Source organism: Ochotona curzoniae, unplaced genomic scaffold (assembly GCF_017591425.1).
Source record: "Ochotona curzoniae isolate NIBS_2020 unplaced genomic scaffold, NIBS_Ocur_1.0 contig_3622, whole genome shotgun sequence".
In the NCBI taxonomy this organism is placed as follows: Eukaryota; Metazoa; Chordata; class Mammalia; order Lagomorpha; family Ochotonidae; genus Ochotona; species Ochotona curzoniae.
In genome coordinates this window covers 10,299,616-10,312,420 of record NW_024465926.1, presented here as the reverse complement: position 1 = coordinate 10,312,420, position 12,805 = coordinate 10,299,616, and the positions used below count along the sequence as shown (strand labels likewise).

The 12,805-nt window shown below is 42.4% G+C and overlaps 1 protein-coding gene across 2 annotated transcripts in view; it reads left to right on the top strand.

The window, feature by feature from the left end:
* AP1G1 (adaptor related protein complex 1 subunit gamma 1) overlaps positions 1–12,601 on the top strand; it is a 62,562-nt gene extending 49,961 nt beyond the window's left edge. For both annotated transcript variants that reach the window (XM_040982412.1, XM_040982413.1), the window contains 7 exons: positions 185–289; positions 1,911–2,052; positions 2,237–2,363; positions 5,221–5,328; positions 5,446–5,606; positions 8,873–8,971; positions 11,292–12,601. In XM_040982412.1, coding sequence (XP_040838346.1) covers positions 185–289; positions 1,911–2,052; positions 2,237–2,363; positions 5,221–5,328; positions 5,446–5,606; positions 8,873–8,971; positions 11,292–11,393 — 844 coding nt within the window. In that variant the 3' untranslated portion in view covers positions 11,394–12,601. The remainder of the gene's footprint in view (positions 1–184; positions 290–1,910; positions 2,053–2,236; positions 2,364–5,220; positions 5,329–5,445; positions 5,607–8,872; positions 8,972–11,291) is intronic.
* Positions 12,602–12,805: the final 204 nt, after the last annotated feature.

Here is a 12,805-nt window from a genome sequence, read left to right as displayed (position 1 = left end):
ATAGAAATTATGTGTTAAAGTTAGTAAAAAAAACTGTATGTTGGCTGAGTGAACAAGATTTGTTTTTGAAAAATTATGTATTAAGAAAAGAGTATTTTAAGATATTAGCTAGAAAACTATGCTTAGATATTGTCTCTGCTTGCTTATGAATTTTCTTTGTTTTTGTTATCATTTTGTCCTATAGCCGAATTAAGAAAGTTGTTTCTATCTATGGAAGCAGCATTGATGTGGAGCTCCAGCAGAGGGCAGTAGAATATAATGCACTTTTTAAGAAATACGACCACATGAGGTGAGCAAAAGATCCCAGTTTGTGCATACTGACTGAATTGTGGTGATAACCTGCTGAGGAAGCTCTCTGATTAACTGAACCTCATACCCCCATCCAGTTCTGGTTGCTTGGCTGCTTCCTTTTTGTCCATCTTCACTTCTTCCTAGCCTTAAGGAATAAATTAACGGTATGCTTTGATTCCACATCTCCCAGTTTTACCTTTGTGGGCATGGAGAACTTGCTTCATTTTCTATTTTATTTGGTTAAGAAGTGGGAGTTGCATGTTTTCTTTTAGGAGAAACCTCATTCAAATCCTATTGCAATTCATGTTTTGGTGTGTTTTTCTTTTGTTATGCAATTTTTTTAAAGATTTATTTTTATTACTTTTTTATTGGAAAGGCGGATATACAGAGAGGAGAGACAGAGAGGAAGATCTTCCGTCCAATGATTCACTCCCCAAGTGAGCGCAACGGCCAATACTATGCCGATCTGAAGCCAGGAGCCTCTTCCGGGTCTCCCACGTGGGTGCAGGGTCCTAAAGTTTTGGGCCGTCCTCGACTGCTTTCCCAGGCCACAGGCAGGGAGCTGGAAGGGAAGCGGGGCTGCCGGGGTTAGAACCGGCACCCATATGGGATCCCGAGCGTGCAAGGCGAGGACCTTAACCACTGCACCACCGTGCCGGGCCCAGCAATTTTTTTTTTAATATTTATATCAGGTATTTGAAAGGCAGAGTTAGTGAGTGAGAACGAAGAGACAAAGAGAGATTTACCATTTGCCGGTTCATTCCCCAGGTGGTTGTAATGGCTAGAGTTGGGCCAGGTCTAAGCTTCCTGGTCTCCCATGTGGGTTCAGGGGTCAAAGCACTTGGACCATCTTTTGCTGCTCTTATGAACCTTAGCAACTGAATGAGAAGTGGAACAGCTGAGACTCGAACCGGTGCCCGTATGGGATGCCAGCATCTCAGGCAGCGACTTTACTTGCTATGCCACAGTGGCCAGCCTCACTATTTTTTTTCTTAAACAGAGATTTATTACAATACAATACATATTGAAAGGCATTGTGGCAGGGACAGAGTGAGAAACAAACAGAGAGAAGGAGATGGATAGTATTTGAGAGATTTTCCATTTCCAAATGCCCATAATAATCAGAGCTGAGGCAGGCTGAAGTCAGGGACCAAGAACTCTGTTGGAATCTCCCCCTGCGATGACAGGGATCCAAGCACTTAGGCAGCTGGATCAGAAGCACTGCCACCAGGACTGGAACCAGCACTCGGATCGGATTGTGGTGCTGCAACCTGCAGATTAACATGCTGTGTCACAGTCCTGGCCCCATGCAACATCTTCCTTGTTTGGAAACTGTTGATAACTATTGACTTACCTTTCTTTTATGCTAGCGTCCCTCCCACTGAAATACATGTTTGGCGTTTAAGTGGGTGGTTTCTTTATTCAAAATTTCTTGCCTATTCTTAATCCAGATAGGAATTCAGATTATGTGGGTTTTTTTTTTTAATTCTATTCATTTCTTAGTGTATATTTTGGGTGAAGAGGGGCATTGTTGAGTGTCAATATAGTTAATATTGATTTATTTAGGGTAGGGAATCTAGGTTAAATGCCTAGAATTTGACCACTTCAGATTCTTCTAGGTCTGCCCTGCTTGAAAGAATGCCTGTCATGGAAAAGGTGACCACAAATGGCCCTGCTGAAATTGTGCAGACAAATGGAGAGACAGAACCTGCTCCACTAGAGACCAAACCACCACCCTCTGGGCCTCAGCCCACCAGCCAGGTAGCCTTACACTTGCTGATTTTGGACTCCACATCTCTTACAGTTACTTATAACTTCTCTTTTATTTGTTTTCCTACAAAATTCTTCATAGCATTCTTTCATTATTATTGGTATTGACAGAGCTTAGCCTCAGCTGTAGATTAGACAAATAACTCATGAGTTGAGGTGTTATTTTCTTGTTTAGGCTAATGATTTATTGGACTTACTGGGAGGAAATGACATAACACCTGTTATTCCAACTGCACCTACAAGCAAACCTGCTTCTGCTGGTGGAGAACTTCTTGACTTGCTAGGAGACATCAATCTTACAGGTGAGACCAGGCGGGAGCTGTTTACTGCATGGATGGGGTGGAGAACTTGGGAGGGAGCCAGAGTAATAGACTTTCTAGTGCACAAATCACTTGAAGGGGAAAGAAGCTAAATGAAGAACAAAAATAGCCTGTCCATACATGGTCATTTTGATGAACTAAAGATACGTAGGAATTCCTGAAAAAGTAATTTCAGGAGAATAAAGTTTTGTTTTGTTTTGTTTTGTTTTTTTTGAAAGTGAGTTATATAGAGAGGAGGAGAGACCAGAGATCCATTGATTTACTGCCCTAGTGGCCACCACTAGGAGCTGCTTCTGGGTCTCCCACATGGGTGCAGGGTCCTAAAGCTTTGGGCCGTCCTTTACTGCTTTCCCAGGCCACAAGCAGGGAGCTGGATGGGAAGTGGGGCTGCCGGGATTAGAACTGGTGCCCATATGGGATGCTCGTGCTTCTGCTGCAAATGCCATGTAAGTGGAAGGAACTCAACCACTCAGTCTGTCTCAGGGAACTGGATCCCCTACATGTGTGCAGTGGTCCAAGGATCTGAGCTTTTTTCTGCTGCTTTCTCACCATTTAAGCAGGGAGCTGTTTGGGAAATGGAGCAGCTGAGACACAAACTGGTGCCAGTATAGGATACTGGTACTTGCAGGTGATAGATAAGCCAACTAAGCCGTTGCATTGGGTGTGAGAACACATTTCTAAAATGCTTTTAAGGTAGATGTTTGTGTGAAGACAACCAGATTAAATATTTACAATAACTGTGAATGTTGTTTGTGTGTGTCGTTGGTGAGCTATGTTCACGCACACACTATTGTGTTTGCATTGCTTTTCATTGGTTTTAGTTTCTGTAGTGCTTTACCTTGCCATCTGTATTTCTACTTTCTTTGCTAGTGTTTAGTATGTTGGGCTTTTTCTAATGTTTATTTGTTTTTGTTTGTTTATTTTAGTATTCCAGTCTTTCATTATGTTTTATTTTAAATGACATCTTTTTAGTTAATTTCATAAGTAGTTTGAAATCTTGAGTGGGTGTTTGGCGTAGTGATTAAAACTGGGTGGGGAAGTCTGGATTTGAGTTCTTGCTCCACTTCTGATTCCAGCCTCCTGCTAACATGTCCCATTGTAGGAAACAGGCAGTTGATAGCAGTACTTGGGTCCCTGCCGCAGATGTGGGAGACCTAGTTGGGTCCCACCTCCTGGCTTTGGCCTGACGCCAGTCTTAGTTGGTGTTACAGGCATTGGGGGAATGTCTCAGGAGTTAAAAAGTCTGTTTGTGTACTTTGAAAATAACACGATTAAACATTCTCATGATTTTGCTGAATTTTCTTAAATTTTGTTTTAGTCTCAAATTCTCTTGGTTTAGAGGTTAATGCCTTTTATTGGATGATGCTAAATATGTTCTTATTTGGAAGGTTCAGATAAAAATGGGGATGACGCTATCTGTACCTATCCCTGTCTCTGTCCTGCCCGTGGTATGGTGTTTGTGTCAGGGTGAGCATTGTAGTTGAGCCTCTGACTGGGAATTCTACACCCTGTGTGTGGAATGCCTGTGCTCGAGTTTCAACTTTGCTGCCGATAGCTGCTTCCTGTGGTTGCTCACCCTGGGAGGTGACGATGACCCACGGTCATGGGTGTGACTTGAATTGAATTTTTTGGCTTCTGACTGCAGTGTGGCCCAGCCTCAGACACTGGGCATTTGGAGTGGGGACTGCTGGATGGTCATTCTCCTGGCCATCTCAGGAATTATTTAGTTATTATATAAAAAAAATTCATGGGCCTAGAATTAATATCTACAAAATTCTTAAAATGTCTTGATCTATTTAGCTTGTAAAACATAATACTGTTCCTTGAGTATTTCTTCCCTTTTGTTTCCCTTCCCTGTGCGATCTGTCTCTAGGCAGTTGACGTAGGTGCTCACTGCTGTGCTTTTCTTATACAGTGGATTGTTTTCTCACCATGAACAGTTTTCATATGTATTTCCCAGCATACTTACACTGGAGTTGGTTCTAAATTGGGGGAAATTTTCCCTTCCAGGGATTGACAGTGTCTGAGTATATGTTTGGTCATCACAGCTGGAAGGATGCTGTTACCGGGTGATGTGTCCAAGCCAGGGTCTTTAGTGTGAAGGTTGAGGAACCTTAGGTTAAGGGTATGTTGACAAACGCTGCTGCTATTAGATTGTCCACTGATTTGTTTTATCAGTTGCTTTTACTATAGCAGATTGTGGAAGTCTCGGCTGCTCTATATCTTGTATCAAACGTTGAAAGTTTCACCATTCTGATGAATGCACAATTTTTCTTTTTAATTTTGGATTCCATTTTAATCTTTATTGGTAAAGATAAACATTTTCATCAGATTTCCTTTTCAGTTTCCTTCTGTAAATCACTTGTTTATGTATTTTGACACTTACTGAATGATTTTATTTGGAAGGTACATTACTATGGAGATAAAGAGATCTCTTCCTTCTGCTGGCTCACTGCCCAAGTGGCAACAAATCCTGGAGCCTGGAACTTTTCCCAGATCTTCCCCATAGGTGCAAGGACTCAAATCCTGGAATCCTGTTGTGTTGCTTTCCCAGGTGCATTAGAGGTGGCAGGATCAGAAGGAAAGCAGCCAGGACTCTAATTTACACCCATATTGGGATTCCTGCATTTTAGGCAATGGCTTTACCCACTATGCTTTAGTGCCAACTCTACCACTTTTTTAATGAAGAGAATTTATTGTTCATTCCCCTTTATGACCTGTGCCTTTTGTGTACTCTACACCTTCTTCTTCTGATGAGATTATATAATTTTTTCTTGTTTCTTGGTGATCATTGTCATAATGGCCTAAGGTTGACTTACGGTGGGCATGCTTCCTTCAGGTGCTCCAGCTGCTGCTCCAGCCCCCGCCTCAGTCCCACAGATATCGCAGCCCCCCTTCTTGTTGGATGGACTTTCATCACAGCCTCTCTTCAATGATATCGCTGCAGGTACAGTCACTGTTACCATCTGTGTGGAACCCTGGACATTGAGAAGTAGCTATTGGGAAAAGAAAGTAATACTGCTATTGAATTCAGGCTAAGTAAGGCTGATGTGTACTTTCCCAGGCATCCCGTCCATCACGGCATACAGTAAGAATGGCTTGAAGATAGAATTCACCTTTGAACGGTCAAACACCAACCCCAGTGTCACAGTGATAACGATACAGGCCTCCAACAGCACGGAACTGGACATGACGGACTTTGTTTTCCAGGCTGCAGTACCAAAGGTACTTCCTAATTATTCTTTGCCTTTTGTCTTTGATTAAAGATTAGCTGAGTTTTCCCCTTGAATATGGTAAAGGGTATATTTTAATGTTTAGATGAAACTAAAATTGCAGGTTTTGCTCAAACCAATATAACTATCTTGGCCTTTGACACCTCTCAGTTTTTTTAAAGATTTATTTATTTTTTATTGAAAGGTGGATTTACAGAGAGGAGTGACAGAAACAAAGATCTTCATTCTCTGATTTCACTCCCTAGTGGCTGCAATGGCTGGAGCTGAGCTAATTCAAAGCCAGGAGCCAGGAACTTCTTCCAGGTCTCCTACTTGGGTGCAAGGTCTAATGGCTTTGGGCTGTACTCAGTTGCTTTCCCAGACTACAAGTAGGGAACTGGATGGGAAGTAGAGTTGCCAGGATTAGAATCGGTGCCCATATGGGATCCTGTGTGTGTAATGTGAGGATTTTAGCCGCTAAGCTATCGGGACTGGCCCAGTCAGATATTTTTTTAAAAAATATTTTTAACTTTCATTTTATTTATTTATTTTAAGATTTATTTTATTTTTTTATTAGAAAGTCAGATATTCAGAGAGGAGGAGAGACAGAGATGAAGATCTTCTGTCCAGTGATTCACTCACCAAGCAGCCACAACGTCTGGAGCTCAGCAAATTGGAAGCCAGGAGCTTGGAACCTCTTCTGGGTCTCCCACACGGGTGCAGGGTCCAAGGCTTTGGGCCATTCTTGACTTCTTTAGCAGCTCCCAAGCAGGGGGCTGGATGGGAAACCGGGCCTGCAGGATTAGAATTGGTGCTCATATTGGATCCTGGTGCGTGTAAGACAAGGGCTTTAGTCACTAGGCTACCATGCCAGGCCCTTCATTTTATTTGAGAAGCGGAGAGGAAGACACTGGTTCACCACATCAGATGCCCATAGCTGCCAGGGCGGGCTGGGCTGCATCCAGCAGTCCAGAATTCAGTCTGGGTGATAGAAACCCGACCACTGAACCAACGACCAGAGCTGCGTGGGCCTGAAGCCAGGAGCTTGTTCCAGGTCTCCCACATGCATGCAGAATCTAGGCATTTGAGTTATTCTGTGTTGCTTTTCCAAGTCATCAGCAGGAAGCTGGATTGGAAATGGAGTAGCCAGGACTTGAACTGGCACCTATGTGGGATGCCAGCACTGCAAGGAGAAGATTAGTTTGTTAAGCTGTACTGCTGTGCCCAGTTGAATTTCTTTGTGTGTGTGTGTGTGTTTTAAGATTTATTTGTTTGCTTGAAGGTTAAGTTAAAGAGAAGGGGAGACACAGAGATATAGATACATCTTCCATCTGTTGGCCTGCTCCCCAAATAGCTGCAGTGGTCAGAGTTATGTAGGTTGAAAGCAAATAATCAGGTGCTTCTGGGTCTCCCATCTGGCTTCTGCTGTTTTCCAGGGCATTAGCAGGGAGCTTGATAGGAAGTGCACAGCCAGGATTTAAACTGGTGCTGTTACGTGATGCAGGCTCAGTAGGCAGGAACTTTGGATCAGCTTAGCGCTCATCATCCCTGCCATTTGGAAAGTGAACCAGTGGATGCACGATATTTTTTATCTGACTCTCCTTTCTGTAAATTTGACTTTCCAGTGAAAAATCAATCTTAAAAGATTAATTTACTTTTATTTGAGAGGTAGATTTACAGAGAGGGAGAGATATTTTTTATCCACTCTTCAGTCCCCAAATGGCTGCAACAGCCAGAAGTGGACTGGTCTGAAGCCAAAAACCTGGACTTAGGTTCAGGTCTCCTGCATGGGTGCAGGGTCCCAAGACTTGAGCTGGGTGCACAGCTCTCCCAGGCTCATTAGCAGGGAGGTGGATTGGAGTGGTGCAGCCGGGACTAAGTCTGGCTTTGTGGATGCAGGCTTAGTCTATTCTGCCATGATTCCAGCTCCAAGTTAGCTTATTTTTATGTTGCAGTTTTTTAATTTGCAATGGAAATTGTGATAATTATAGCTACTCCATAGGGTTACTTTGAGGAAGGTTTTTTTTTTTTTTTTTTTTTGTGGTGGTAAACAGTGACTTTTCATGTGTTCAATGCTCAGTAAATATTGGTCGCTGCCAGTTAGGCTTCTTTATTTTAGCCTGCTGTTTCAGCTGTATTATCTCCTCTGCTATGAAACTGTGGCCTGTTTTTGGCTCTGTGTTTGAGTGTCATGTTTCGTAGGTCTAATGTATTATTTTCATTTTTTAATATCTTTAAAGTGGATACATTGCCATAGTTTGTTGGACAGCCTGCTTTTTTGCTTCGTGGTGTATAGAATAATGGTATGAATTACAGTGGGTAGTATCTTAAATTTAATGAAATAACAATACTGCTTATAATATTGGCTTGTATAATTAGAATGTTGAGAAGCTGCATAGAACCTGGCGACTTCCCAGCTTGCTCATAACACTTTTTACTCAGTCCTGTTGGTGAGACTTTATTTAAAAAGTTTATGTTAAATGTGAATTGTTAAACAACTGCATGAATTTCAGTTCTTTTTCACCAAAATAATAATCGTATCTTTCAGTTCAGTTTTTTCCTGAAACCTTTGAAATGCTCCTTTGAATAAGACCTACCATTTGTCAGTCATGTGTGGCGTTTGGTTTGTGTACACCTTTGGCAGCACAGGCTTGTTTCGTGTGACTTTTCTCTTTGGTGAATGTTACCCTGACTGAGTCACACTGATGTTGTCCGTGCACATGTTAATGAACTGGCTCTGCTAAGCCTTTGCTTCATCTCTGTCGTGTAGGAGGAGGCCTTAGCACATTCCAGATTGTGCAGGCTTCAGAAAACAGGCATTCAGACCTTTGTGTTCCAGCCATCCAATTACGACAAGCATGAAAGCCTGTGGTTGGTGACTGGAATGTTGGTTTGCTGTTTCTGGAAAGCTTTTCTCTTTTGTTTTGCTTTTTTAAGCTGTTAGGCATCCTGGTTTCTGCTCTTCCTTCCCTCCCTCCTTCTACTGTTAAGAGAAGTGGCCAGAACAAGAGTTCATCACATTTTGGAAAGTAATAGAGGTTGCACTTGTCTCTGCAAAATAGGGAGTGACCCACTGATAGTATTCATGAGCAAAGGTCTAACAATGGAGTTTTACAAATATTATGACAGCTTATGTACAATGAATGGCTGATGGCGGAAAGCAAAGCTTAGTGGTATATAAAGCTGTTTTTTAATCACCAGCTGGAGCCCAGCTTTTTAATTGATTAATGTTTCTGACTGTGAAGTTGTTTTTTCTGAAGCATGTCCTCTGTCCTGTAGACGTTCCAGCTGCAGCTTCTGTCTCCAAGTAGCAGCATTGTCCCAGCATTTAACACAGGGACCATCACACAAGTCATCAAAGTTCTGAACCCACAGAAGGTAAGTGACACATTGGAAGCCTAAGCAAGATGTGTTATTTCTTAGATTTCTGTTTTGTTTCTCTGGGGTTTTCTGACTCACACAAAAGAGATCTATTGAATCTCCTATTCCAAATTCTAAATTGATTTTTTTTTTTTTTAAGATTTATTTTTGTTTTTCCTCAGAGGCAGATTTGCAAAGAGAGTAGGAGAGACTGAAAAATCTTCCCTTTGTTGGTTCACTCCCGAAATGGCCACAATGGCCGGAGCTGACCCTTTCTGAAGTCAGGACCCAAGAGCAGCTTCTGGGTCTCCCGTATGGGTACAGGTGCCAGGTGCCCAAAAGCTTTGGCCATCTTTCACTGATTTTTTAGGCCACAAACAGGAAGTGGATGGGAAGTGGAGTAGCCAGGACTTGAACCAGTGCCCATATGGGATACTACCCCTGGCAGGTGGAGGATTAGCCAGTTGAACCATCATGCCAGCTTTCGTTGTGTGTGTATGGTTTTTTTCTTTGTGTTTTGTTTTTTTTTTTTTCTAAAATTTTATTTATTTGTCTTGGAAAGGCAAATTTACAGAGAGAATGAGAGACAGAAAGATCTTCTGTCTGGTGGTTCACTCCCCAAGTGGCTGCAGTGGCCGAAGGTGAGCCAGTCTGTAGCCAGGAGCCAGGGTCAACTTCTTGGTCTTCCATGGGGGTTCAAGGTACTAAGGCTTTGGGCTGCCCTCTGCTGATTTCCCAGGCCACACACAGGGAGCTGCATGGGAAGTGTAGAGCTGGGATATGAACCGGCACCCATATGGGATTCCAGCAGGTGCAAGGCACGGAGTAGGCTTGTAGGAGCTGTACTAGGCCACCACGCCATGTCCTACCTATGTACTTTTCTTGAAAATGAAAGGACCCAGAGACATCAAATGGTCAGATGGCATGTTACTAACATATAAATTTAAGAAGTATTTTCTGTATGAAGGACTAATGGTCTAGTATTGGGGGGAAATTGGAGACATTGTTTTGTTAAAGTTAAAATCTGAAGTGATAGCGTTTAGTAATACGGTGTGCATGTTTCTTAAAGTAATTATGAAGTTATCAAATGTGGAGGCATTTTAAATAAAGCAGAGTGAAAAGTAGGGTTAGAAACGAATAATAGTTCATTATATCCACTCAAGAATTAAATTGACTATACTAAATGATGATCAGCTGAACAATTTTTTTTTTTTAAAAAGATGGTTTCTGACCATGGACCCAGTGTCTTCACCGTGAAGGAGTGCCGGGCACTCACACATAACTGTGATTTTCTCCTTTTGGAATGCTCCCTGTTTTTTCTGCTTGTGTTTGGAGCATCTGCCAGTAGCCCAAGGACAAATTCTTTGGGCCATCTGATGCATAGAGTAAAAAATTTTCTTAAGTGCATTAATTAGTGCAATCTGCCATATCAAGTACCTAACAGCTGACTTTTCTTAAAACTGCTCTTATTTTCTTTTGAATTAATTGTTTCTTTTCTTTCATTCCTTGGGATCAAAATAACTTACTGTTCACATATACTGTAGGTTTATCTGACCAAGTAATAATGTATCTGAATGTAGAGCATAGCTGAGCATATATTGACCTAATTTTTCTAGACACTTGAGTACAACGGCTGCATCTTTTGCAAAAGCATTCTGCTAATGTTCCTAGGAAAATGCTCTCAAGTGCTTCTGTCTGTCAGTGCCTGTGTGTTCATATTCCTCTACTTTACAGTGTGATATTAGTTCAGGGCTGGAATGCTAGGTAGTTTTTCTTGCTATTGTTTGTTTATGTGTTACTTAATTAAAGCTTTTTATTTTATGTGAATGATTTTACAGAGAGGAGGAGGAGAGGGAGATCTTGCATCACTTTTTGGTTCACTCTCTAAATGGCCATAGCAGCCAGAACCGAGCTGACCTGATGCCAGGAGCTTCTTCCAGGTCTACCACATGTTGCATGGGACAAAGGACTTGGTCCATCCTCTGCTGGTTTTCCGGGCTCATGAATAGGGAGTTGAATGGGAAGTGGAGAAGCTGGGATATGAATTGTTGTTATCCATATGTGTATTAGTACTGCAGGTAGACGATTAGTCTGTTGAGTCATTGTGCTTGCCCCATGTTTGTGTCATTTTGTTTTTTTAAAGGAGTTGAGAAGCTGGGACTCAAATTGGTGTCCATATGGAATTCCGGTAGCATAGTCAGAGGCTTAGCTTACTATGTCACAGTAGTGGCCCGTTTGTATCATTTTTAACTCGTAAGAATAAAAGTTTATCTGTGCACTGAACATATTCTTGATATTTTACTTCTCTGTTTAACTTTAAATTCTCTTCCTCTTACAGCAACAGTTGAGAATGCGAATCAAGCTCACATATAATCACAAGGGCTCAGCAATGCAAGATCTAGCAGAAGTGAACAACTTTCCCCCTCAGTCCTGGCAATGAGGGTCTGACACCATTATTGTTCTTATCCTACTCAATCAATGGAACTCTGGGAAGGAGGTTGTGATTGCTGGCAAGTCCCCCCCAACCGTACCGTGGGCACGAGGAGCTGAAGAGAACTGTTGAGGAGGATTTTCTGAAGTTACTGCTGACCTTGAAGCATTGTTAAAGACTCCTGTCCTCTCCTCCACTGTTGAAGCTGGCTGCTTCTGGAGGCTACTCTGCACTCTCCTCCTCTCTTCCCTTTCCACACTTCTCCACCCTCTCACATTTACAGCCAGAATCAACATTCCCTGGGCCCCTGAGGAAATAAGCAGCTGCTCCGGAGGAGAGGACTGAAATTCATGGCGAGAAAACACTCACTCTGTCTCTGCAGCAAGAGTTGTCCCTTCTTTCTACTGTTGTTTTCCGGTGGACTGGGCAAGGTGGGGTACTGTTTCTGCTCTAGCTGGGTTCCCATCTTCAGGCGCTTTTTACATCTGGCATTCAGAATGGAAATGTAACAGTGGACATTAGGGAGCCCTGCCTTTTTCTACTGGTTCCCCCGACGTTTGAACTAGGCATTAGGCTCCTGGTGGCCTTCCTGTGCATTGCTGTATACACACAGACACACACACGTATGTACGTTTGTTATTGAGAACTGGTCAGACCATGAGAAGTGATTTGTAAACACTGGACAGATGCAGTAAAAAGGACTTCTGTTGAGATTTGGCATGAAGGATCTGGTGCTCTATTTGTAATAGATACTTCCAAGGCTCTTCCATCTCCCCTCTCTGTCCATCCTTTTTAGCTATAGTCATAAATGCTCTCCATGGTTTTCAAAATTGATTTCCCGTAAAGTGCAAAGTGTGACTGAAAAGTCCTTTTAATTATTATCAGTGAATCTACTCCCTTTACAGATTTTCAAGTTTCTCCTAAGCCTATGACTTACCTGTTTGAACTGTGGAAAAGCAGTGGAAGGAGGAGTTCCCCAGTTCTGAAGATGAGACTCCCTAACAAAAGCCCCTTTCCCCACAGGAAGAATGCGCATCAGACTTGGTCTGGAGCATATTGGAGTCATCTTTTCCATTACTCCAAACCTCCCATTTTTTTTTAAATTTCCTGAGCCTGGCTTGGACCTTGGCATTCCGTTTGAATTCCTTCTTCTAACTGGAACATTTGTGTTGTATCTGTAACACTGGCACTGAAATAAAGACCACGCAGTGAAAGAACTCTTTCCTAGATTGTACTTGATGGTGTTGGAACAAAGCCTTGTAGCTTCCTCGCCCCTGTGTTAGAGGAAGGCTGTGGATGCCATAGGACAGGAATATCATTTTGTGATTTTGAGAAACTGGTCTCTGGGAAGAGATCAGCTTCGTGACTATCTGCATTAAAGACTTGAGGTTTTTAAACTAGTCAGAATGCCGAGTGCTTTT